The sequence below is a fragment of the Centroberyx affinis genome, unplaced genomic scaffold (genome assembly GCF_046629955.1).
Source record: "Centroberyx affinis isolate AG114_WGS23_722 - 3 ecotype Tasmania unplaced genomic scaffold, CSIRO-AGI_Caff_v1 ptg001148l_1, whole genome shotgun sequence".
Taxonomy (NCBI): domain Eukaryota; kingdom Metazoa; phylum Chordata; class Actinopteri; order Beryciformes; family Berycidae; genus Centroberyx; species Centroberyx affinis.
Window position 1 is genome coordinate 97,209 of NW_027279682.1, and position 26,061 is coordinate 123,269.

Sequence of the window (26,061 nt, forward strand, 5' to 3'; positions counted from 1 at the left end):
TTCATTGAACTGATTTCTCAAATACTCGGCTATCTTCTTATCACTGGACGAGATTGAATTGTTGAATGGGGTGGGATAAATTGATTGACAGATAGAGTGTGCAATAGAGGACTAACCTCAGTTTTCCCTGTCAAATAAGGGTGCGCATACGAAAATAGTAGCGTTCGTCGGCTTAAATCGTTTCCTACAGACAATTGATTCATCCAATGAGCGGCTGAAAAATATCCTTGTTTTGATTACACGACCAATGGAAGTGAATGGAATTCCTAAGTGGGCGGGGCCGAGTCTCCGTGCCAAGTAGTGTGTTACAGACGCGACAGATGGCGGCGGCGGGGAGTATCCCCAGCACTAACCCGGTGGGGTGGAAGCACTGACGGGACGGTCCTGACCACCAGAGTTGGGTATCAGATGAACCTGGAGAAGACCTGGCCATAGTAACCTAATCTGAGACATTTTTGCTGCTCGTCTTTGAGTTTTCTCCGTCAACGACGTTACTACACTTTGTGGAGGCCGCAGAAGCCTCGGGCTAGATTTGGCGACAGACCGAGACGAGTAAAGGAGGACAGCTGTCGGGTTACGGAAACTCTTGGAAAGTGTACCCATTAGAATTTGTTGGTTGGGAGTCGTAACAGATTTCTTTCTGGTTGCATCAATGGTGTTTAAACAACGGCAACAGAGGACTTAATGTGCAGCAAAAAAGTTCAGGAGACCAGCTAGCTAGCTAGTTTGCTAAAATGCTAGCCAGCGACCCAGCAGCGTAACAACCGACGGGGGCATGTTGAATGAATGAATGAATTGGCGACCAGCTGCTTGTTATTTTTACTCCAAGCACACAAAGAGCACTACAGAGACAAACACTGATTTTCTGCGGCGGTGCGTCTGTCAAGCCAACTCTTTCTGCACTGTTGTCGGCTGACAGAGAAGCGAGCGTACCCACAAATGGACAGGAATGCGATTCCTAGGAGTTGGTGGACAGCGGCGAATTAGCACGCGAAGATAGTGTTGTGCTAATACTGACGAACCCGTAGCTGATGTTTGTGTTGTTGTGGGCAGCTAACTTTAGCTAGCTACAAATATTTGCACTACTCTGGACTTGGCGGAAAATAGTGTTAAGCGTACACCCGGTTTGGAATGGGGAACACGGTGTCATGCTGCGTCTCTCCCGAGGGGAGCCCGAAACTACCGTCGAGGCAACCGGCGGAGCGGCTGGAGGACTTCCAGATCAGCACCGACGTGAGTGACGACAACACCGGACCGTACCTACAGCATATAAGCGACAGAGAGGTCCCTGACGGTAAGTGTCTATCTGCAAAGTGTAATGTCAGGACTTTTGATCAACATGAGACCCCTACCCCCTCCCTTTTCCTAATTAGTCACATCAAAGGACTTGACTCCCTTGTAGTGGTCTGCCTCTGTGGTTGCAGTCACTACATTTTCTCCCTCCATGTTGGAGCCCATTAAGTGTCACACCCATAGTGTAGTGTGTAGTGCCTGTTTGTGGGGAGGAGTAGCTTAATCCTATCTCTGTCACAGTGAAGAGGGAGCTGCATAGACTAGCCAACCACAAGAACTGGCGACACAGTGGATCCGGATATATTTTCTCCAAAAATGAAAATATCCACACACATACACACACAGTTAGGGTCTTGCATTAGCTTTCAGTGTTATTTGATCCCCTGTGGTGTTGTTAGGCCAGCAGGGTTTGATTCACTGGTCATTCACAGCTTTTTATGTCTGTTGACTCAGACCCCCCCCCCCCCACACACACACACACACACACACACTCGCACACACAGTCACTCTTGCTTGAGGGTTACAACACTACACAACAACTTGATTATTTACCCACAGCCAGAGAAGGCACACACACACACACACAACACACACCCTTTGGTTATTGCCAAGCTGCCAGACATGCTGCTTAACAGCCCAATGCCACCATTGATGCACTGATGATAAGGACATTCCTGGCATTCCTTGAGATCAGATGGGCACTGAATCATATTGACCTCAGTTTACATGGTGCCGCATGATCCACTATGAAATTACATGAGAAGATCTCCCCTCAACAGTTAATGGGGTCAATGTATTTGAGCAGCCCCAGTTTTATAGCACTGAATATGAGTGAAAGAGCTTTAGTTTTCTGCTGTTCCTTGTTTCTCTAAAAACACTCAGGTCAGGGAAGCAACTTTCTCTTCTAAATTCCAAATCTACTCACGTGTGACAAGACAAGCTAGATTCACTTAACCCCAGCAGTAGTTCTCTGATTACTCTTCTATCTTGCTGCCAACAGCAAGGTTTGTCTGCATGGCTATGGTTTCCAGTAATCAAATGGAAAATGTGAGGTGAATATTTTCGATCCCCTCTTAAAAAGTGTTTGGTTATTTGGTCCTGGCTTTTCGAAGCGCCACTTGGCCCGGTTGTGGAAAAGTGGTCAATGAAAGAAAGAAGAGACCTGGAGAACTCCCGCACTCGAGGTTTGGTGCCAGTCCTATTTTCGTCCAGTGAGTGAGTTCAGATGGGCTGGTTAACTGTTAGAGCTATGGCACTGAGAGACCCCCAGGAATCTCCCTACTATCACTGGTATCCTGACCATTTGAACTATACAGCAAGTACCCCCTGCCACCCCCCCCACCCCCCCAGCTCTCTCTCTCTTTACAGCCTTCATAGCTATAAGGGGAATTCATCTACTGGAACCCAGCCATTACCAAGTGAGTCTGGGATATGTATAGGCAGATTTTTGAGGCAGAAGTTCTAAGCCCAAATGCCAGACAAACAGATCATTGAAGCATCTCAGATATTTGCCTGTGATGTAGGCCTAAGCTTACTCCTGCACTTCCACTCCTCATAGAGTCTCTCTGTCTTTCAGACATGCACAGAGGGTTTACTGGGATTTATTTTTGTGTGGTGAGGACAGTAGTGTGTGAGTGTAGTTTGGTGAAGCCAGCTGTTGGCAGGGTGAGGGTCAGTGTGAGTCCAGCCAGACCTTCCTAGTCCTCTCATCTCCTTTGTCCTCGCCTCACATTCGTCGGCATCACCTAATCCCTCCTTGTCTTTGATGTGCTTGCTGTGTCGGTAATGATGGGATAAGGAACCTGATTCGCTAATTCATGTTTACAAACCAGGGCTGCCTTCGGATTACCTTGAATGTATAATCCGTAAATTTCATTAGACATCTCGCCTCATTCAATAAATGTCTGTGAGTAAATGCAAGGAAAATTCCTGACATAGAGATCTTTTGTTTGTCTAAATATCCCATGATAATGTTCTCCATGGCCTACAAGAAACCAATAAGTCTACATTTTAAACGTATCATACTTAGCGTACAGCACCAAAATCACTGAAATTAACTTTTTGGTTCACATGCCAAAGGCTGGTAAACTAAAAAAAAAATTACCTGCCAATAATTTTTCCCAGGCAAAATAAAGAATATATATACATTTTTTTATACAAATATGCCACCCTACCTGTTTTTAGTTTGTTTCACTATTTTAAGTGTAGAGGTACTTGTCTTGCTCTGCATTTTCTCTTCTTGGTGGCCTCACCACATTAGAAATAATGTTAAGTTTCAACGAATGTTAGGCTAGTTAACCAACCAGGCAGCAGAGAAACAAAGGTTTAGATGCTACCAGTTTGTGTAGAGCAGCGTAACAGGCAGCCAATCAGCAGCCTGTTTGATACGGAGCCATTGTTTTGCTTTGATTGGCTCACGGTCCGAGAGAGTGTACAGTGACCAGCAAGGACAAGGTTTCAATGGGCAAAGACTAACTAACTGATTTCCTGTGTTTATAGCTGTACCACTTAGAGCTGCAACGATTACTTGATTAATCGATTAGTTGTCAACTATTAAATTAATCGACAACTATTTTGATAATCAATTAATCGGTTTGAGTAATTTTTTAAGAAAAATAAGTCAAAATTCTCTGATTCCAGCTTCTTAAATGTGAATATTTTCTGGTTTCTTTACTCCTCTATGACAGTAAACTGAATATCTTTGGGTTGTGGACAACAACAGATTAATCGACAATGAAAATAATCGTTAGTTGCAGCCCTAGTACCACTACTATGGCCATCTGACTGACTGAGTAGACATGCCCATGTCCCTTGGCATCCCAGTGTTTTAAACTTGAGCTGCCTAGAATAGAGGAGATTCGAGTACCAGTAGTGGTTGTCATAGATTGCATAAGTGGCACTGATTGCAACAACAGAACCAGTGACTGATGGAGGGATATAAAGGAGAGAAGAGGGATGCCACTATCTATGTTTATTGATCACCAGACCAGTCCCCATCCACTGCCAGTTATTCCTTTGTCATCTTCTAGTTTTCCAGTATTTTCAGGTTTGGTTCTGCTCTGTAGAATGAGTTGAGTTTCATGGCCAGTGCCTTACCATTTCCTTCTTCCCGGTCAGTGAGTTGAGTAAACCCCATTAAGTAGCACAGTTGGCACTCCGGTCTGGCATGAACCAAGCTTCCACTCGTGTGTTTGTTTGCGTGTGTGTATGTGTGTGTGTCTCACATTCACACATGCAGTAGGGGAGTCTGTGTCATTAACAGTGCATGGCTGCTAAGAAAATCAAGCTCCTGACATTGTGCCCCATCATTAGGAGTGAGACTTTTATAGGCATGATAAGCATTGGTAGATTGTCCTGTTGGTAAACTTAGCCATTAAGTGATGAGAACATCGACACCAAAATCATCCATGTTTCCCCGGTAGATCTTTAGCGTCGGTGCTCCATGCTAACACTTTAGCGTACACTATGTTGAGTGATAGAAGATTCTCATCACTTATTGGCTAAGTTGACCAATGGGACAATCTCTCAAAATCTCACTGTATTCCTTTAAGATTTGGATTCCAGTATGCAGATGCAGGTCTAAATCTAAAGACTAGCCTAACCACTGTGACATCGCACCGTCAGCCAAGTTCTTCATGTGGGCTAATGTTTTTTTTTTAAACAATATTTTTATTGGGGTTTTTCAATTATAACAAACAGTACATATTAAAAAAAATAAAATAAAAATGGTCAGTCTTGGCAGCAAATACAGTATACCATCAAATGAATAGGCAAGTAAATAAAAACATAGTAATTAAAACAGAGGTGAAGATACAGATGTTACCGTAATTATAATGTACAGAAATCTTGAAGATCACATGGGCTGCTCCACTTTATAGTCTTATTCCAGTTGCCCCGCCCCCACCCCGATCTTTGGCTTTATTGATCATTACCAACATTTTGTTTAAAAAACTCCATGAAACTCCCCCAGATATTTTCAAAAACTTCCAACTTTCCTTTAGTAATGTATGTTAGTTTTTCCATAGCAACACATGATGATAGATCCTTAATATACTGATTCATATTTGGTTTGTTCACATTTTTCCATCCTATAGCTATTGCTATCTGGGCTAATGTTAATGCACTGGTATGCTTATGCTCCTATCACTGTATCTGATTGCTGGATCAGCTACAGCCTAATGGCTTCCTGCTTTCTCATTTGGCCTCATCACTAACCAGGATTGAGAGCTGAAGCAGCTCGCCCCTAAGGTCCGGACAAGAAGCTTCTGTTGTCTGATTGTCATTATCCCATACTTATGTGTCGGTTTGTTTTCTCAGAGCTGGCCTTGGAGTCTAACCCGTCGGACCACGCCCGAGCTAGCACCATCTTCCTTAGCAAGTCCCAGACAGACGGTGAGCAATCCTAACATGACACACACACGCACACACCCCTGACACGGCACAGTGATTCACAGAGGTATTATCTTTAGTCTTTTTCCCATGATCTTCTGAACCATGAACATACATAGCTGACACACATGACTTGTAGTTTGTGTGTGTGATGTTTTTTGACACACTGTTTCAAGCTGTTCATTCTGTACCACAGCTCAATAATTTGTAGCATTTGTTTTATTTACCTGGGCACTATTTTAAATTGGAAACCAGCTCAGGGTGGGAAAACCAGTCCTCTGAACCACAGCACTTTCACCCGTCTTATGACTGCTGAATTGCATTCAAAAATGTCAGGGCAAATATCAAAATTATTAAAATGACAGATGGCGGTAGTTTTCCTAACTATAATGACATGACCCTTTAGGTTGAATATCTTTTGTGGCCCTGTTGTTTTCTGCTTTGGTATGAATCATCGACGGTAAGTAATAGTGAACGGAGTGAGCATGGCGTTTGATTGGTTGTTTTGAAGCCAGGAGATTCTGTTTACGGTCACCACCATTTTGTTATTTTTTGGAGACTAAATAATAACAACCCAACTATTATAAAAGTAGACTTACTGAAAAAATTGGAGAAGAGAGGGTCTGTTAGTAGCCTACAGTTAAATGCAGGGCAGGCCATATTTGCAGTATGATTCTAGCCAAACCGGCATAGATGATCGGCTATATACATAAAGAAAAATTGGAGTCTCAGAAGGAAACACTGCTGGCGGTCACAGTCATTTTAGAACAGAAGCACGTTCACTGCCATTTGATAGCGTCCCCTAATCAGCGATGCACAGGTGACCTGTCAGTCACTCGGCACACACAACCTGAAACAACTCCCGCCTGTCATATCCTCTTAATGGCACAATTATTTTCAAAAAGGAGACACATTAGAATAAGTGAAATTAGCTACTGAGACCATAACTTCTTGTGGAAAAAAATGATTTACTTTTATATTTTAGCGAGAAGTTGGGATGTGATCCTATTGAGTTGCATGGAGGTGGGCTGGGTTTCGGGTTCTGGAGCCAGCCACTAGGTGGCATTAGAGGAACTGTCTCTGCTGCCACTTCCACATTGGCTTCAAAACTCACCCGTGGGTTTGGCCGCTTGGTATGAATGCAAGTCCACCAGATCACTGATTCACTCCCATATATTTCAAAACTTAGAAATGATTGGAGTCTGCTCTAGCAGCCACACTGGCAGGTAATCAACTATCATTTAAAGGTCCTATATCATTTTCTATTCTAAAACATGTATTTGGCTTGTGAAAGTGGCCGGTGAATTTTTAAGAATTTTTCAGCCACTGTGGCTAGTGGACAAAATATTTTTTCACACTCAACCATCCCACCTTCCTCTATGCAAAACCCAAAGACAGATTTTATACATAAGTACTCTTTGGTTTAATCTAGTTTGATAGTAGACAGGATAGTTGCATCACGTTCTGTGAATTGGTAAATTGATTGTTGAGTTAAATAATAACATGACAGTGATCACTGTTTGTTCCACCTCCTACCACATCACTGCATCACAATGAGCCAATATGTGAGTCATTTCACAGGATGTATTTTCTGCCGTTATGTCATTCCTCCAGGATTTTGTTTAATTATTTCAGACAGAATTGGTTGGTTTTGTGTGCTTTCACGTGTATTTGTTGCAAAAGTGCAAGAGATTGTGTTATTGCAATAGCTTGTGAAAACTGTGCCCCCAATCATTTAATTCAAAAGGATTTAATGTGGTACAATTGCAGGGATTTGTTGAAATTCCTTGGGATTGGTGATTTTGCAGAACATTTATGGCAGGTTCCTGGAGGAACTGGTTTTGGCACATTGGCTCTGACTGTTACTTGTTGCCTGCCTTCCAAGATGCAGTGCAGTAATGTAATGGAAGTACTGTGTGGCCCTGCTGTTGCTTTTAGCTGTTTTCTTGAACATTTCTCTTCCTTTTCAGTACGAGACAAGAGGAAAAGCAACCACATAAACCATGTCAGTCATGTAAGTGTCAAAATCGAATTGTTAATAATGAAAAACCCTGATGCCATGCCACACTCATATACTGTATACAAATGTTCTATGTGTTTTTGATGACTGGATGTGGGTTTAGACTAGGGTTCGACCAATATGGGCCTTTGAAGGCAGATCGAAATGTGATCAAAATGTCGGTAAGGGCTTCCCAAGACTAGAGATGTTCCGATACCTGAACTTGCTTATTGGCCGATACCGAGAACCGATCCGATACCAGTGCGTTAAAAAAAAATATATATATATATTATTCTTATTTTTTAACAGCTGTATACTACTAACCCTGTATGGATGTGATATGATTGCTATCATTGTTGTATGGCCTGGCTCAGGTTAAACCCTTTGTAAAACATGAACAAATACATACAGAGAATGAATGCCATAGAACTTTATTATCTAGTTTGACAGTCAGTCATAATTGAAAAAGAACATAAATAAATAAATCTAGGAATAAATAACAATTCCTTTAAAAAAAACTGTTAAAGTGCAGCCACAATTTAGTAAAATAAAAGACATTTAAAATTTTAAATGGTACAGTAACAGTATAAATTTAGTATATAAGTATAGATTTCCGGGAAAACTGACGTTTTATCCGGGTGAAACTACTTTAAAGTTGATTTTTTTCAGGGCTAATAAATTACGTGATATTAGATCAGTGCATAGACTCGCATACTCGCCGATACCCGATCCAGCATTTTAGGCTGTATCGGAGGCATTTCCGATACTGGTATCGGTATCGGAACAACTCTAGCCAAGACAACCAGTTTAGTATTGACCAACACCACAATAAATATATAATCAAACAAACTGCATCATATCCCTCATATCGGAGGAGGATGACAATGACCTGCCCATCCAGTATCGGCCTGATATATGGGCCTAAAGCTTGTTTAGACATCAGACCATCAAACCTGACTGGTCTAGTCTGATCACACATCAGAGCTTATTGGCTTCTGTGACTGGACTGAAGCAGTGGGATTAGGCCCTGACCTACTGACCTCATTAGTCTCCTCACTAAGCCTAGTTCCCCAACCCATGTCAGTGGCAGAACACACAGCTTTCTTTCTACTGTTGGAGCTCGTTTGGACATCTCCAACATGTGATAGCTGGCCATACCTACACAGCACTGACCAAGACAAATTCTTTTCACTGGGCGGTCAGTGCAGGTTGTTGACTGTGTGGTTGTGATGTCTTCAGGTGTCTCCTGGTCCGCTGTCGAAGAAGTACAGCTCCTGTTCCACCATCTTCATAGACGACAGCACCGTCAGCCAGCCCAACCTCAAAAGCACAATCAAATGGTGGGTGGATTTGGTACACACACACACACACACACACACGGAAGGGCATTCTTACCCAATGATCACACCTTAATTGTGCATTGCACTCCAAAAGTCACTCATTTGAGATGAGACAGTTCATTACTGCTGCGTCATTGCATGGTAATCCTACTTACCTAATGCATGTGTGACCTAAACAGATGTTCTTTAACCTGATTTAGGACAGTTTTCTGTAATGTTTTCTTAGCATTTTATTTGTGAATCTGGATAATAATCATATTTGTTTAGGATTATCTCAATGTGTCTGAACCACCGGATCCTTGCTTAAAATTCTGCACATAGTCTCTAGCAACATAAATGCATTGTAGCATCTCTCACTACACACAAAATACTGTTCCCTATTGAGATTAAGTGCTTTTGGTTGAAGCTATAACATGAAGTAACTGATGAATTGACTTTCTGTCTCTTCCCTCCTCTTCTCTCTGCCTCCAGTGTCACGTTAGCAATATACTACCACATTAAAAACAGGTTGGTGTACGTCTTTAATATGCTCTGGTCTTTGTTATGGCATATGCGTTACGTTATTATGATACATAGTTCGTAGTCCATTTGGATGCCGCTAAAGTATGTTGACAGTTGTATTGTGTCTCCTTCAGGGACTCTGACAGGTCGCTGGACATCTTCGATGAGAAGTTGCACCCCTTATCGGTGAGTGATTAGATAAGACTTTCCACAAATTCAGTGAAAGAGCATACAGTGTAGTGTTTCTATAGCCCTAAGGCATATAACACAGTTTAGTGTAAAGCTGCAGTAGCCGATGTGGTGCCACAAACCGGCAGCTGATTAAGCATATTGTAGATGGCAGCGATGGCAGCTTCAGGCCTGTTCGCCTTAAGTCTCAATCAATACCTGGCACCAGAGAGCAAGACAGATACACAGTCATTCATTCAGCCAAATGTCTTTCACTCGTCCGGCTGTTCTGTCATCAGCCATCCATCTATCCAGTCACCTGACCAATCAGTTAGTTGATCAGTCACTGTACAGTAGACCTTACACTGCAATCCCCCATTTTACAGCCTCCCAGTTAGGAAGCTGCAACCACTGCCCAGTGTAGCCCAAACGGCCTAAAGATGTCGCTGCAATTTATTTGCATTTACTTGCATCTTGAATCCAGATGTGACCCATTGAAAACCTTGGAGGAAGTCTTATACCGTGCAGCAAGAAGCGGCTGATCAAAGATGGGCTCTGATACGATGCTTCCTCCTTGAGTGCATACAAAACAGATAGATGTGAAAAATTGACATTCAAAAGTCCAATTTCTTTGTCAAAATAAACTTAGACCGTCTCAGAAACGGAAAACTCCATGTCCAACTTCACCATTTGTCCCACTGTGCAACTTTCATTCTCCACCACACTGTAGCCTTTTATATGCCAAGACTAAATTTCAAAATAAGAGTGGCACACCAAACGTGAAACCTAATATACCAGGCCACAACCAGAGCACTGAAAATTTCAAAGAGGTTACTTGGTGCACGTCACTGTATATGTTGACCAGTGTGTGTGTGTGTGTGTGTGTGTGTGTTCCCCCTACAGAGAGAGCCAGTGCCAGATGACTACTCCCGTACAGACCCAGAACACAAACTCATCTACCGCTTCGTCAGAACACTGTTCAGTGCTGCACAGCTCACCGCAGAGTGTGCCATCGTCACTCTGGTGAGTGTGTGTGTGTGTGTGTTTTGATTATGCTATGATGCACACACTTGTGACTAGGGTTAGACCAAATTATTATTACAGTTTAATAGAAGTTCAATGGAGTGCCAATTCTGGTTCAGTGACTTTTATACCCTGCCATTAATACAATTCTGTTCTATCAGTCTCTGTATCGTCCCTTCTCGGTCCAACCCTACTTGTGTCTATAATGTCTCGTATATGATTATCATTATTATTATAAATCTAGATAGACTATTGAAAAGTTCAGAGTAAAGTATTTCTTATTTATTTTTCATTTGTTCATGTTGATAAATTCTGTGATCTTCTTACACTAACTGGTCAGCAGAGGGCAGTAAACTCATACAAACTAGCTGTCACTAATAAGACAAGTGACACATTTACAGAGTAGTGTCAGAGTCCCAGCGATGATGAGAGATCATTGACTCAGATCATGACTGGTGGATAGGGACTGGAGGCAGGGGGCTAATGGCTGCAGGTTCACATTTACATTTTGGGCAGTTAGCTGACGTTCCTATTCGGAGCGACTTACAGTAATGTTTGCAAAAGAACCTTCTTGAACAGCTGGGTGTCACACCTTTTTAGTTCTTTGAAATATCAGTGTTTTCATCTTCCCACGCAAAATGTATGGGGTGGGAAATACAAGACTTTTGCATGAATTAAAGGTCATAGGTTTGATCCCAGCAACAGCCATCCTTAATGAAGTGATTGAGCAAGACAGTGCTCTGGGGGCCCATCTTGGTGTCCCTGTGATCTGACTCTGGGGTATGTCAAGAGACAAGTTTTTAGGTTCAGTATGGCTTCAAAGTAATTTGTTTCTTTTCTAGTTATCTTAAAAAGTAACTAAGTACCTTACAAAGTTACTCTTTATTAGAAGTACCACATACTTTTGCGTTACCACTTCAAAAAGATGCCGGAGCAGGATGGTTTGTGCTGCCAAGGGTGCTGCAGATGATTGTTTTAAAATGCACTGCAGGACTATTGCTCTGTTTTTAAAACACTAAGCCAATCTCATTTATATTAAGCATACTTGGATTGGCTTTTTTTTCAGTTAACAGCATGTTGTCTGTCATGTTGTCTGTCAACATGTTGCCGTCAAAACTGGATAGAAGGGAATTTGGAAGTTTTGTTGGTAAATGATGCAGGGACTTTGCCATACTCTAGTGTTCAGTGGATTGTTGCCCCTGGTAATATATACAAGAAAGAAGCCAACAGGGGAATTGTTAAAGAATCGACTGCTAAAATCTTGTTAATTCCTACCCCTGCCTTTAACCTTTAAACACTCTTCACCTTCGACCCCAAGGTGTACCTGGAGCGCCTGCTGACGTACGCCGAGCTGGACATCTGCCCGGCCAACTGGAAGCGCATCGTCCTGGGAGCCATCTTGTTGGCCTCCAAGGTCTGGGACGACCAGGCCGTCTGGAACGTCGACTACTGCCAGATCCTCAAAGACATCACTGTGGAGGACATGTGAGTTGGATTGTTTACACACACACACTGGAAAGACTGAGATGACTATCAGTGACAGAAATTTGGGTAACACTTTACTTGTAGCGGAGGTCATAAGCAATTATAAAGCATAATCAACACAATACGCAAAAAAATTAGGGAGCTGAATTTTTTATGGGGCAACAGTATAGTTAAAGCTCATTTTCATACAAAAATACACCCATCATATCAATCTAAATCACAAATTGGGGCTGCAACAGAGAAGAGCCTCCCATCTCTACTAATTGAGACGCCATGGATTCACCCTATTTGCCCAAATGAAATTCATCACCTTGCATGATTTCTGGGTATTGAACAGTTACTTCTTGCTGTCATTTGGCACCGCCAACATGGAAATTGCCTAGTGCAGCTTTAATGATATGAAATTGAATGTAATTTTCAGATGTTTGTCTGATGGTTATATTGTAGGAAAAGTTTATCTCTGCCTCCAATCTGCTTGTGATGCATCATAACACACATCAAGTAAAGGGTTACCGAATTTTGAAATATCAGGAAGACTGAAAAGCAGATATGAATGAATGATGCAGGTAAAAAGCAGACAGAGGAATAGAGACGCTGGAGCCTCTGTCCCTCTGGTGAAGAGGCCAGAGACCACACTTTTAGCACTAGGGCTTTATTTCCTAGAATTGGTTTGTGTGTGTGCGTGTGTGTGTAAAAATAGGTTGAAAGTGCCTCCTTGTCTTTGTGGTTTGGAAAGAGGTACCGTATTTCCTCTAATAGTGGCCGGCACACCGGAGGCGTGGTCGACACGAACAAATAAAGGCCGGCCCCAAATACAGGCCGGGGAAAAAAAAAACAAAGGAAACAAGCGTGAATTCGCAATAGCTGCGACCACCTACACACACTGTGGGGCTATAGGCCGCCAAAGGGTGGGGAAATTTTTGTCGACCGACCGAGCGAGCTATAGAGCTGCTGGTCGCAGCTAAAATCAGTGGTGGATACTGGTAAACTCCTGGTGCCTGGCGGAAGTCTCTGGAGCATGCCGCCGTCTATTACCGTAATTATCGATAACGCATCGCAGTAAAAAAAAAACAGCTACCTAACGAACCCCAACAGAAGCAGATCAGAAAACAAGGAGGCTTCGTTCTAAAATATGAGCAAATATACTTATCAAATAGAGGGAATTAGAAATAAAGGCCTGTCTCTAATATAAGCCAGCTTCCAATAAAGGCCTGGTACCCTCTGCAGTTGAGGTAAATAAAGGCCCGGGCCAATATTAGAGGAAATACGGTATGCACTGCCTGCATGTGTTTTCTCCATGCATGAGCCCCGATCTCTCTCTCGCTCTCTCTCTCTCCTCATATACATGTCTGACCTATGCTCTCTCTGCTCTGTTTTCATTTCCTTCATTGAAGTGTCTTTGTGAGCCTGGTTGGGTCTGGATGGAGGGATGTGAAGAAGGGTAGAGAGGGAGGCAGGGATGGAGGGGAGGGACTCAAGTGCTCTCACTGCTTCTACATAATGGCCCTGGCTCTCGCCCACTCCATTAGTTGCCCTGGGAGACCAGACATCACACACACACACACACACACACACACACACACATACACATCTCCTTTACTGGCCAACAAAGCATCCTGGATGAGGTCTCCCTAGCGACCACCTCATGGCTGTGGTGATGGTGAAGAAGGAGGATGAAGGCGGTTGTAGTCTGGATGAGACGAGCTGTGATACTCCCACTGGGTGTTCAGCTCTGCATGTCTGATAACCTGCAGATGAAGAGATCTGAATAGGGTTGGACAGATATGTCGATGTCGTCCACCACTGATATGACGGATATGATGCAGTTTGTTTGATTGCATACTTATCGTAGACTTGGTCGATACTACACTGGTTGTCTAAGGGAAGAAGAAGACCTTAATCTAAATTTATTCTAATGTGAAATTTTGATCTGATTCTTCACAAGTATGTATGAGTATGTTATTCATCATCCTGGGTTTCAGTGCAGTGAGTTTTAGTATCCCTCAGTCTAAATGCTGTATCCCTGACAAGAATATAATTCTGGACGAAACAGTGAATTCTTGTACATTTTTGCAAGTTATTGGCATGAAAATGGTCAAATTTAAAGATATTAAATATCTGCAAAAATATTGTCTATCGGCAGGTTCAATCCAAAAATATTGTTATTGGTATCGGCTTTCAAAAACCCTTATCAGTTGAACCCGGTGGTCTCCAACCATATGCCATTGTGAGCTATTTGTATGCAGGTTTTCATTCCAGGGTCTTGTCATTCTATGTTGGAGATCTAAGAATTTGAACTTTATGTACTGTTACACTCAATAATAATAAGTTACTGTGGAAAAGAGCATTGGCGAAATTCTAGACTCGAGTCATGATTCTGTATATGGAAGTCTTGGCTATCTAGCATAACCATCATCTGTCTCCCCACCTTCCAGGAACGAGATGGAGCGCCACTTCCTGGAGCTCCTCCAGTTTAACATCAACGTGCCGGCCAGCGTCTACGCCAAGTACTACTTTGACCTGCGGCAACTGGCCGACGACAACAACCTCAGCTTCCCCCTGGAGCCTCTCAACAACCAGCGCGCCCAGAAACTAGAGGTAAGATAGCCCACTTTGTTGTGCTTTTTCTGACTCAAACAGATTGGACGCCACCTCAGCGTTGGCAAGAAAGTTGTCTGGAGTGAACATGGTGGCTACTTCAAATTCTAAAGTGAAAAGAAAAAGGCTGTTTATATCATCATGGAAGCTATGGTTTCCATGGATTGAATATCCTACTATAAAATGAGGAAAACTCTGTCCGTCTGTCTGTCTGTATGCACCCATTGCTCCTCAATGGGTTGGCCAATCAATCTGAAACTGCACATGGGCATTGAGCATTGGCATAGGCAGGGCCTGACAAAGCTGATTTTTTCCATTTTCCCAAATTTACGCTGTTTATGCACATTTTTGGCAAGTCTGTGCGTAGTTGTGACGCGCGCATCCCTGGGTATGGACTAGTGATGAATGAATTGTGAGTAAGGCGTACCAAGCTGGCTCATGTTTAAATGCACCAACAATAACCACAAACACAAAGTGGAATCCCAATACAAGAGCTGGAGCTTCTGTCAGTTAGTCATGAGGCTCATCCATGAATACCATAAGTGCAACAAGGGCCAATTTATAATTTGGATTTTTTTTACGGAGTTGTTGAATCATAGATTTCAGTTTTATTCACAATCATTTGTTTACTTTTTGAATGATTACTTTTCAGTAATTGTGTGTGTGTGTGTGTGTGTGTGTGTCTGTCCAGGCCATTTCCAGACTATGCGAGGACAAGTACAAGGACCTGAGTCGAGCGGCGATAAGGCGATCCTTCAGCGCTGACAACCTGATTGGCATACGTTGCTCCAACGCCGTGCTGTCATAGGCCAGATCACTGCCACCTGTCGTCTGATTTCCAAAGCCCAACCAATCAACAGCCAGTCCTGGACAAACCTGGCCACACCCCCTGGTCACCACAACCTACCAGTCAGGATTTGGGCTTGTAATGCTATGGCCAATCCTGTGACTAGCTGAAACAATAATCTGCATTATAGCTATTGGAGCTGCATGATTTGACAAATTTAAAAATGAAAGTGCGATATCTAAACCACTCAACTATTGTGTTGGCAAATCTGGCTTACTTTCATAAGGCAATATTAGTAGGAATGGCTCTACTGCAGGTGATCACCGAGCTTGAGCTTACAGGATGGTCATAAGAAAATATCGGAATGCGATTTGAATTTTTTCATGCAGCCCTAATAGGCAAAATACACTAAATGCAAAAAAAACTGTTCCTTGTAAATGAAAGAGTTAATACCAAAAGTATTATAATACACTATTGATAGTGTAAATGAAACTTGTTTACTTTTAATACCAATCCCAGTGGTGTTGTTTACTATTTGTTGTTAGTAAATCCATCTACACGTTTGGAGTTGGATGGGGCATACAGTGTCTCATACGACAAGCTACTGTACTACTGCTAGTCTACAGGAGTTGGCTGAAGTGTTGCAAACCTGGTTCCAGGCAGCCATCATGTTGTAGAGTGTCTTGGAATTGGAGTGCCAATCTGGGATCAGTTTTACTTTTCAGATACACTTCAGGTGGTCAAAAGGGACCTAGCTGCAGATCCTAGATCAGTCCTGCTACTGAGAGGCTTGATGAATATAGTCGTTAGACTGACATACTGTAGGTTGGGTCTACAGTCAAACTCCAACCCCTGTATTGCACCCCTGACAACCTGCCAGCCCAGCCCGCCTCAGAGAGCCGGTCAGCAGGTCAGCAGGTTAGCAGGCCCACACCCGTCCCAAGTCCCAACCAGAGCTTCAGAGCAAACTACATAGAGATTGAGGGGAAAAAAAGAGACTGAGATTCCCCCCCTTTTTGCTTACTATGTAGGCTACTAGCTGTGAAATTTGTCTGTTTTTAAATTGAAAAATCATTTGCAGATGGAGTATTTTAAATAAACACTAATCATGTAACAAAGCCATGTTGTGGTCATTGCAAGATAAGTTGTATGCTGATATGTAGCCTTAAAGAAAAATCAATCCTCTGATACTTTACATTAATATGGATCAACAATTTAAGTTCAGTGAATTCCAGGAGTTATTTTGGAATGGAATTGGTAATGGTAATGTACTTTTTGGTGTAGCCATTTTCCCTTTGATGTAGCCAAAATGGCTACTTCAGTTCGGGATTTCCTAAATTTCCCAGAATGCCTTTCAACAATCCTCAGAGAAGGGCTGTGAACCAACTTGTTGCCTTCAATCAAAGGTGGGTGTATGGGTGTGTAAACGCAGTAGTTGGCTAGCTAGACCCAGCAAACATTGGCTATGTAACCCATGTGGCTAGCTAGCTAGTGTTAGAAGTGCTGAAAGTAAAAAATGTTAATCATTGAAGAGACCAGCACAAAGTGGAACTTTTATAATAGTAGTAAAAGGTATTTACTTAAGTTATTAATGAACGCCAAATGGGGAGTCCCACTTGTTATTTTGTGAAGAAAAGTGTTCTGTCTCAACACAAGAGTTTGTTCATTACCCGAAGCCCGGGTCACACTACAAGACTTCTTGCCCGACCAGACTCAGCCCAACAAAATCACAACACGTTTGAAAAAATCACATTGGGCAGTCTTCAGCCCATTCACACTACATGATAAAATGCAGCGACCATCCCCTGAGCACTGCACATTGCAAAAAAACGTTACACTCAAAAGAACGAACGCATGGACAAACGCACACAGCCCGACTCCTCCCAGGCACCGGACACACAGGTTTAAGCCTGGATTTAAAGACATCTTTTTGCCTCTTTTTTTTTTTTTTACAGTCTATGCTTTCTAATCACAACAGGGAGGCTGTTCCAAAGAAAGGGAGCATGGTAATAAAAAGCTCCACTACCTGCAGTTCTCATTTTGACTGCTGGGATAGATAAGTACTCAGTGTCATGTGACTGAATGGTGCGTGGCAGGATAGTGTAATGAGATCTGATAAACAGGACAATGCAAGCCCATGTAATATTTCATATGTTAGCAGAAGCACCTTGATGTCTCCTCTGGTATGAATTGGAGCCTGTGCAGGGGGGACAGGATAGACGTAATGTCCTCAAATTTATGCCGCTTTAACTCGACATTGAATATCACATATGGAAAGAGGTTAGTGCCAGTGAACTGTTGAATTGACAAGATGAACAAAGCACAGTGACACATGGCTTGTGATTGGCTAAGTGACGAGTGTTGGCCCGCTGTTGGCAGCCTCGGAGGAGGCGAATACCTTCCAGTCAACACTCCCTTGTGCCTGGATGTCTTGGGAAGCTGAATCTGAACTAAGAAAACTGAATTTGAATTGGGAAAACCAAATCTGAAGTTATAGCAAAAAGTTAAATTCGGTAATAATCACATTCAATTTCAAGCCATTGCATTCGATTTCAAATTCAATTTTTGAATTTATTTATTCAACAAATATATATATATATATATTTTAATAAATTCAAATGTATGCAGTTCAAATAAAAGCTCTGCCGGCACTAATCTCTTTCCATAATCACACAGACCCACACTGGCAGATTGGTCCACTCAGTTTTATTCTTGTACGCTTGAACCAAAGAACTGTTTTTTTCTCATAAATATCTAGAAAAGAAATCTCAGTAAAAATGAATGTGACATATTTAATGCCTTCTCACAATAAGGCACAGGCAAAGCTGCATCATGTGATACCAGATGTACATAGATACAAAGATTTACATAAAACATGCACGAAAAAAGGTTGGGATCAACGCGGTTTTAATTCAACAAGATGAATCATTTCATATCATTTGATGAAATCCAATCAGTATGTACTGTACTTAGACGTACATTTAACTGACCGGGGCAAATTTCCGTTGTCCCCATTCACTTCCACTCACACACAAGTCAGCCTAATAAATTAGAGATGTCATCTATGTGGATAATTGACACAGTAGTCTAAACGACGAGCAACAACACTGAATGAACACAGCAATCACAGTCACAGGGAAGCAGGAGAAAGCAGAAAGCAGACAAAGCTTACATGTGCTTCAGTTCGACCGTACCTCAGTCATCCACCACACCTACTGTATGCTGTGTGCATCCCTTATAATGCTGTGACTGTTTCTATTGAGCGCTAATGGGCAGAAATTATATTTTCCTTCATAATCGAATAGTCAGCTACTTTCAAATTATAGTTGAGTCAAGGCAATTATTTTGTCAACTTCAACTCCCGGCAGAAAAAGTGGGTTTTTATTTTATTGAACCATTATTTAAGTGGTTTTAAGTTTTAAGTTGATTGATAAATAATGATCTGTGTGTGAAGAGCAGAGATTCCTAAACTTTTTCATGTCAAGGACCCCTAAATAACATTAGACCCCAAACCCCAAATTTCTGAGATTTACAGCCTCTTATAAGTTTTGTTGTTAGATACGACTCTATACAGACTTACATGAATAGAGAAGATGAGGAGGTGACAGTGGGTGCAGTGAAACCTCCAGGAAAACGAGGAATAGTTGAATTTCACTTTAATTCAATTCACTAGGAATGAGTTTGAAAATGTATAAAAACACCTACTGTAATCATAGGTTGTTTTTTTTTTAATCTCCCCACCTACAGTATAGGCAGTTCTACAATTCAGTAACAAATCAAAACAACAAAAACTTTCCCCAGTGGTTACCTGGGATTAAATCTGATCAAATGGGGGGTTCCGCAACCCTAGCATGTGTCTATTTTGGGGTCTGTGATATGAAAACGTTGAAGAACCACTGGTGCAGAGAACATAAGAGTAAGCAGCTCCACTGTGGACCAGCAGATGGGAGTAAAGGCCAAGGTCAGCTGCATCCCACAGCTTCAGCCTGATCGCTGTCTGTCTAATAGCTTTGACAAGACGGACAATATTGTGACAGAATAGCGGTGTTACAGACAGGTGCGATTCATTTTACAGAGGCGGGCCTTGCACTGACTTCAAGCATGATGGGACACTCTCAAAGAGCTGGAGTCTGATTGTAAAGCGTCCCTCTGCAGACTGAATCCTTTGATGCCCAGATGACTTCCAAGTCTGAGATGTTGCCTCAAGAATGACAAGTCTGGGTCGACACAGAGAACATTTCCCAGTGCTATTTGAGTAATGAGAGTACACACACACACACACTCATACAAAATACACCACAGATCACATCCAAACACTCACATGAAAAAGCACATTTTTATAGAAATGCAATTCAAATCGCTGAGATTTTTTTTTTTTTCCCCACTGGCGCCTTTCTTGAAATCCACACTAATACCTAGCTTGTGAGAGTGGCATTGGCCGAGGTCAGTTACAAACTAAACATATCACGCTATACACCTAATTTTACAGTAAACCTATACAACATATACAGGAATAAATACGCTTTGCCTCTCTCAACGCTCAGGATGGCTAGACAGGAGGACAGTTGTGCAGTTGTGCTTCCATCCGTGGATCCGTATAACTGTGTGGCTGTTCAATGTCTGCTTTTTTTTTCCAGTAAATGTCAATTTTGGTTGACTTTTTTGAGTCACGGCACTTATGAAGCTTCTACATGACGAAGGGCTAGCAGCAGGCTCGGTTGCCACAGTCAGTTCTTAGTCTTAGTCTTAGGTGCGACTCCCTTTTCAAACTGGTGTGTTGGATTTTCTCGGGTATAACCTCCTATTTTCACCCTGCAACCTCTGGGTCAGTTTGCAGAACCTGTCGTGAAGCAGATCGGTTGCTTGTTGAGTATTCCTTTTTACGACCGAAACTGCATCTCCCCGCTCTTCTATGTTGTCCGTTTTCTTTACAGAGAATTGTTTCATACTATCGGACTCTTCATCTAGTTTCTATGTGAGCCGCTGTTCGGGGCACAAGGACACACCAACGCACGCTCCTGCACTCGTTTGCCCTTCTGCTCACATTTTAGTAGAGTTTGAACCCAGTAGTTTAATGTATGAGAGCCCAGAGAGACGACTGGCCTCACTCTAACACTGGGTTCTCATGGTGTAACAGCAGTAACTGACTGCATGTACATCAGTCCATTAGATGATCCTCTCTGCCAGTCAGCTCATATATGCGAGGGAGGAGCAGGTTTGTGGTAAATGCCCGGTGCCAGTACAATTCCAGTATGGCCGGTGAGGGCGCTGCTGGCCTCGCTGTACATGGAGGGCGGCGCGGCGGCCTTCTGCGGCCAGCAGGGGCAGCAGCGAGCCACGAACCTCCGCCAGGACTCCAGGGTTTTGCCCGACCAGATCCAGACGCCCGAGGTGATGCCCACCACCAAGCACATGAAGTACTTCAGCATGAAGACGGCATAGTCCGGGCCCAGGCCCAGGCGCTGGCGCTCCGACAGGCAGGAGCAGGCCAGCGCCCGCTCCCAGCTGGGCCGGTAGTGCTGCTCGTACACCAGGCAGGCCACCACGATGGTGGCGGGGACGGTGTACAGCACGGTGAAGAGCCCGATGCGGATCATCAGCCGCTCCAGCTTGTCCGTCTTGGTGCCGCCTTGTTTGATGATACTCCTGATGCGGAAGAGGGAAACAAAGCCGGCGAGGAGGAAGAGGGAGCCGGTGAAGAGGTAGACCACGAGAGGCGCGAGCACGAACCCCCGCAGGTTCTCCAGGCTCTGGTTCCCCACGTAGCAGATCCCGGCCACGGGGTCGCCGTCCACGGAGCTGAGAGCCAGGACCACGATGGACTTGACGCTGGGGATGAGCCAGGCGGCCAGGTGGAAGTACTGCGAATATCCGGCGATGGCCTCGCTGCCCCACTTCATCCCCGCCGCCAGGAACCAGGTGAACGACAGCACCACCCACCAGATGGAGCTGGCCATGCCGAAGAAGTAGACCAGCAGGAAGACGAGGGTGCAGAGGGCGGGGCCGGTGGTGTCGTAGAGGACGTGGAGCTGCTCGCCGCCGACGTTGCCGCTGGCGCCGCACGCCACCCGCTCGTGACCCGCCACCAGCCGGATGATGTAACCCAAAGAGACGAAGAGGTAGCAGGCGGCGAGAAAGATGATGGGCCGCTCCGGGTACTTGAAGCGCTCCATGTCGATGAGGAAGGTGGCCACGGTGGTGAAGGTGGAGACGAAGCACAGCACCGACCACAAACCCACCCAGAAGCTGGTGAACGCTCGCTCGTCGGCCGAGAAGTAGGGCTGGTGGCAGGGCTGCGCACAGTTGGGCAGCGGGCCGGTCTGCACCCGGCCGTACAGAGCGTGGGACTCTCTCTTGATGGGCACCAGGGGGTCCTGGCAGCGGCACTCCCTGTCGCACGGAGGCGGGTTGGGCGGTCTGGTCCGGCCTTTAGGCGTGGGCTTGGGGAAGGGAGGGGACAGGGTGGTGGCCTCGCTGCTGTTCTGGTCCATGCACAGCGTCTCGTCGCCCAGCTGGGGCAGCTGCTCGCAGCTCATCCTCTCTGGCCACTCGAAGCCGTACTGGCTCATGAGGGGGGAGCAGCCCCGCTTGGCCCGCTCGCACACCGAGCGGCACGGCGGCAGCGGCTTCCGGTAGTCCGGCAGGCAGATGGGCGTGTACATGCTGCAGAGGAAGAACAGCAGGTCCGGGGAGCAGCGGATGCGGACCAGGGGCCAGAACTGGTGCACCTCCAGGCCCACCTCCTCCTGGGTGTCGTGGTTGAACTGGTTGGGCATGTAGGTCAGGTTGTAGCCGATGCCCCGGCACATGGGCACCGTGATTGGCTCGCACACTAGGTCCTTAGAGGCTCCCAGCGCGAGACCGGGACACTGGAACAGCAGCAGCGGCAGCACGAGGAGCCACGGGGACACCGGGCCGCACGGCGCGCGCCTCACCGTGGTTGCCATGGAGATATCAAATATTATTTTACAGCCCGATTGTTATATAATTGTTACTATTATATCATTTAAATAAAAAGTGACAGGAATTGTAAATGTAAAGTCCTTCCTCAGCTCCTTCTTATTTATGAGAGCATGTCGGGAAGCTGCGGTCCCCACAGAGCGGGTAATAGCTGCAGCAGCATGGCCACGCTCCTCTGCTGGATAAATCAGGACACAAGTTTCATTCCAGACCCATTCCGCTCCTACAGCAAAAGCACCTTGCAGCCCCTTAATGATAAAAACAAAGGAAGTTTAACTGGCGACAGTAAATCCAGACTCTCCAGGAGGAACTCGTTGCAGGATCCTGCGAAGTCCGCAGAGCGCCGGGCGACTCTCCGACGTCAATCATTCACCAAGCTCCAGCGTTCATTAAGGAGAAAGTTCATTATGGAGAAAGTTCATTTCCTCTCTCGCAGCCCGATGGTCTCGATCCAATAAATTTAACAACTCTGTAACATTTTTTTTTACCAGCAATATTTCCTTTTCCAACAGGTTTCAAATGACAGATGGAGCCGGATGAGTCTCGCCGTGGATGGGAGAAGAATTAAAACAGTTTGTTTTTTCCAGCAATCGCAATGCAAATATTTGTCCACCATCAATATGTCCAAAGATCTTCACTCTTTACGCACGGATCCCGATGCGCAAAATCCACTTCATGTCTCCTCTCTGTTAGGTTTAGTCCTCCAGTAAACTGGAAAACTGCTTTCAGATCAATTTAAAATTTGTGTCCTTTCGCTTCAAAGTTTCACAACTGTCCTTTGCGCTGCCTCTGTGGAAAAAGACGCGCTGTGCCGATTGGTAAACAAATAATTTATGTTTATTCCGAACTGTCCTCCTTTTCCAAACTTCTCCAGTAGTAGCAGGTACGGACGGACAGAGCTACACTCCTCATAGAGCCGCAGGACGGAATAAGTCGATCTGTAGTCTGCAGACCTCCTCATCCAGCCTGAAGGACTGCCGCCTTCAGGTGCCGTCGGAAATATCACGATTACGAGTTGAGCGCAAATGAGCGACCCAACAAAGTGGTAAATATGACTGGGAATATCGGGCTTTTAGATACACTTCACTAAACCCTAATCTATGGCAAAGTCCCTGGATCTAATATCATTTACCAGCCAAACTTCCAAATCAGCTTATATCCACTAAAGTCCTGGGGACAAAGTGCAGCAAAGACTGATGACTGACCAGATATTGGTCAGTGTGAGATATAGGGCACTAAACTATCAGCTTTACAGGTAACACTGGTGCTTTGATATTATTTCTTTATATATATAATAAAAAAAGGCTTTGAAATAATTTTTTTCTCCACTTTTGATCTTTTATAATGTTATAAACCACAAGCTCAAATCTGGACTCACTTATACTAATGTATGGGGAGTGCCACACCTTGCCATACCCAATTTACACCCATGTATGACACCCCAGTTTTTGAGATATGATGCTGATGGCGCGAGTCAAGAGGGCAAAATGGCAGGGAGCAAGGAAGCTGTGTAATAAATTAATGAAAACGATTGATTCACTCTTTGTCCTCTTCATTCTGCAGCTCTGTGCCACTTGCTTTCTAAAATCAAACAACATCCAGCATGAAAGTCCTTTCGTCACAGGGTCTGCTGTTATTTCCCACCGAAAGCACTTGAATGCACCGACAGCTCTCATTTATGACTTCCTGCATTAGGAAGTAGGAGTTTGCCAGGAGACATTGAAGGCATCAGATGTTTGGATAAGCTCTCCCCGCCTCCCTCCAACACACACACACACACACGCGCACACCTTGACAACCAATGGATACATAAACCAAAGTTTCCTCTATGTGTCATAGTGACAAGATATTTAATGAATATTTGTGAAAGTTTTATTCTGTGACATTTCACATCATTCACACCTATTTCTTCCTATATATCTTTCTTTTTTGCATATTCTCCTGCCATTTATATCATATATTTATATGGCATATATAGCATATATTTAATAATTTTGGTCTATTTTTCACATTGTAAACATTCTTCACTCATTTCTTCTTTCTTCCGCACATCACTAACAATACTGCATTCTACTTAACGTGCTAAATTCCCATTCTCTGTATTCTTCATAACATTCTGTTTCTGTTAGCACTCTATTCTAAATCGCTCTATCCTATTACTGTTTTGCTGCAGCAGCGACCCGATTGAAAGTTTCATCCGATATCGTGATACATTCTCATTTCGATACATTCCCAGGTGAATGTGGTGATGGATGTCTCCTCCTGAAACGAGGACAGTCCTCAGCTCTCACCTGGACGCTCACCTCCATCTGTCACTCCCGGTTTATTCCGAGACAGAGGGGGGAAATGAGACTTTGACTTTTCTAGTGCAACAGAGCTGACCCTGAACACGACAGGAGGATAGCAGGAGAGCAACACAGTGACATGAAGCTGGAAGCTGTGTATGTTTGATCTCCTGTTATTTAGTCATTTACAGGCCAATATTCAGCCTTCAACCAACAGCAATATTTGCTCTCATTGTCAGTGTCTTTGTTTGCTTATCAGACATTTGGTATATACTGTATATGGTTTATCTCTCTGAAAGATATACACATGCAAATGACTTGAACTTTGAGCTGCACAGGTGAGTCATATTAAGTTGATTATCAATTAGCAGTATGTGTCAGCTTTGAAAAAGTCTGACAATCACCACTTTTATATGAGAACTTTCAAAGCAACATGCAGCAACTCAGAAATATACTGTTTTCTATATTAAGGTATTCACATTTTTTATTACTCAAATTTAATATCATCTTAGAAAGTTTGAGGAAAAAATGTTTCAAAATCATACATTATTTCCTTACAGATATGGCTGTATGTGTAGAATAGGACATTGCTAAAAATAAATAACTGATGCATAATATTTATCTGTATGACTGTGCTCTCTCTCTCTCCCTCTTTCTCTCTAACACATAAACTACTACATCCCACTTCGAACAAATGTTGCAACGCTCTCTGGGGTACAAAGGTCTCGAAGGGTGTGTGTGTGTGTGTGTGTGTGTTTGTGTGTATGTGTGTGTGTTTAGTGGTGAGGGTGTGTGTGCACAACCTATCAGTCACGACGAGTCTTTCTTACGGCCTGTTAACACCCTGATTACCTTCGCTCAGCCTGCATGTTGCCTTGATAAATGGAAGCAAACAGTGAGGAGTTCATGTGTAAGCCTGGATGGCATCTCTCTCTCTCTCTCTCTCACACACACACACACACACACACACACACACACACACACACACACACACACACACACACACACACACACACACACACACACACACACACACACACACACACACACACACACACACACACACACACACACAACTGATTACTTGTGGTGATTTTCCCTGGTGCCAGGTCTGTTTGACTAAGACTTGAGCAAGAGGGAACACAAGGAGACGTGAGCTGCATCATTGGCCGATCAGGTAACTAGGGGTTACACACACACACACACACACACACAATCAATTTCAATGGAGAG

At 43.8% G+C, this 26,061-nt stretch overlaps 2 protein-coding genes across 7 annotated transcripts; one reads left to right on the top strand and one right to left on the bottom strand.

Moving 5' to 3' along the window:
* The first annotated feature begins 316 nt into the window (after positions 1–316).
* Positions 317–16,548, top strand: ccnyl1 (cyclin Y-like 1). 6 transcript variants are annotated; one of them, XM_071524108.1, is made up of 10 exons: positions 317–1,294; positions 5,611–5,691; positions 7,638–7,702; positions 8,921–9,021; positions 9,493–9,528; positions 9,657–9,708; positions 10,594–10,713; positions 12,032–12,198; positions 14,634–14,796; positions 15,488–16,548. In XM_071524108.1, the coding sequence occupies exons 1-10, from the start codon at positions 1,132–1,134 to the stop codon at positions 15,602–15,604; spliced, it is 1,065 nt and encodes a 354-aa protein (XP_071380209.1). In that variant the 5' UTR covers positions 317–1,131; the 3' UTR covers positions 15,605–16,548. The 6 variants fall into 6 exon arrangements, with proteins under 6 accessions (XP_071380209.1, XP_071380210.1, XP_071380208.1 ...); XM_071524109.1 differs by having other exon boundaries at positions 5,611–5,685; positions 7,653–7,702; positions 9,493–9,534; XM_071524107.1 differs by having other exon boundaries at positions 5,611–5,685; positions 7,653–7,696.
* Positions 16,549–20,775: 4,227 nt separating this feature from the next.
* LOC139648057 (frizzled-5-like) lies at positions 20,776–22,530 on the bottom strand. The gene has a single exon (XM_071524113.1). It carries the CDS (start codon positions 22,528–22,530, stop codon positions 20,776–20,778), a length of 1,755 nt encoding a protein of 584 aa, XP_071380214.1.
* Between the last annotated feature and the right edge of the window lie 3,531 nt (positions 22,531–26,061).

Excerpts from the sequence above, each read along its gene's own strand:
- ccnyl1 (XM_071524108.1), top strand. The coding sequence starts at position 1,132 with ATGGGGAACACGGTGTCATGCTGCGTCTCTCCCGAGGGGAGCCCGAAA. Across the intron at positions 7,703-8,920 it reads ACCATGTCAGTCATGTAAGT|GTGTCTCCTGGTCCGCTGTC; the intron begins GTCAAAATCGAA and ends TGATGTCTTCAG. Across the intron at positions 9,529-9,656 it reads TACTACCACATTAAAAACAG|GGACTCTGACAGGTCGCTGG; the intron begins GTTGGTGTACGT and ends TGTCTCCTTCAG.
- LOC139648057 (XM_071524113.1), bottom strand. The coding sequence starts at position 22,530 with ATGGCAACCACGGTGAGGCGCGCGCCGTGCGGCCCGGTGTCCCCGTGG.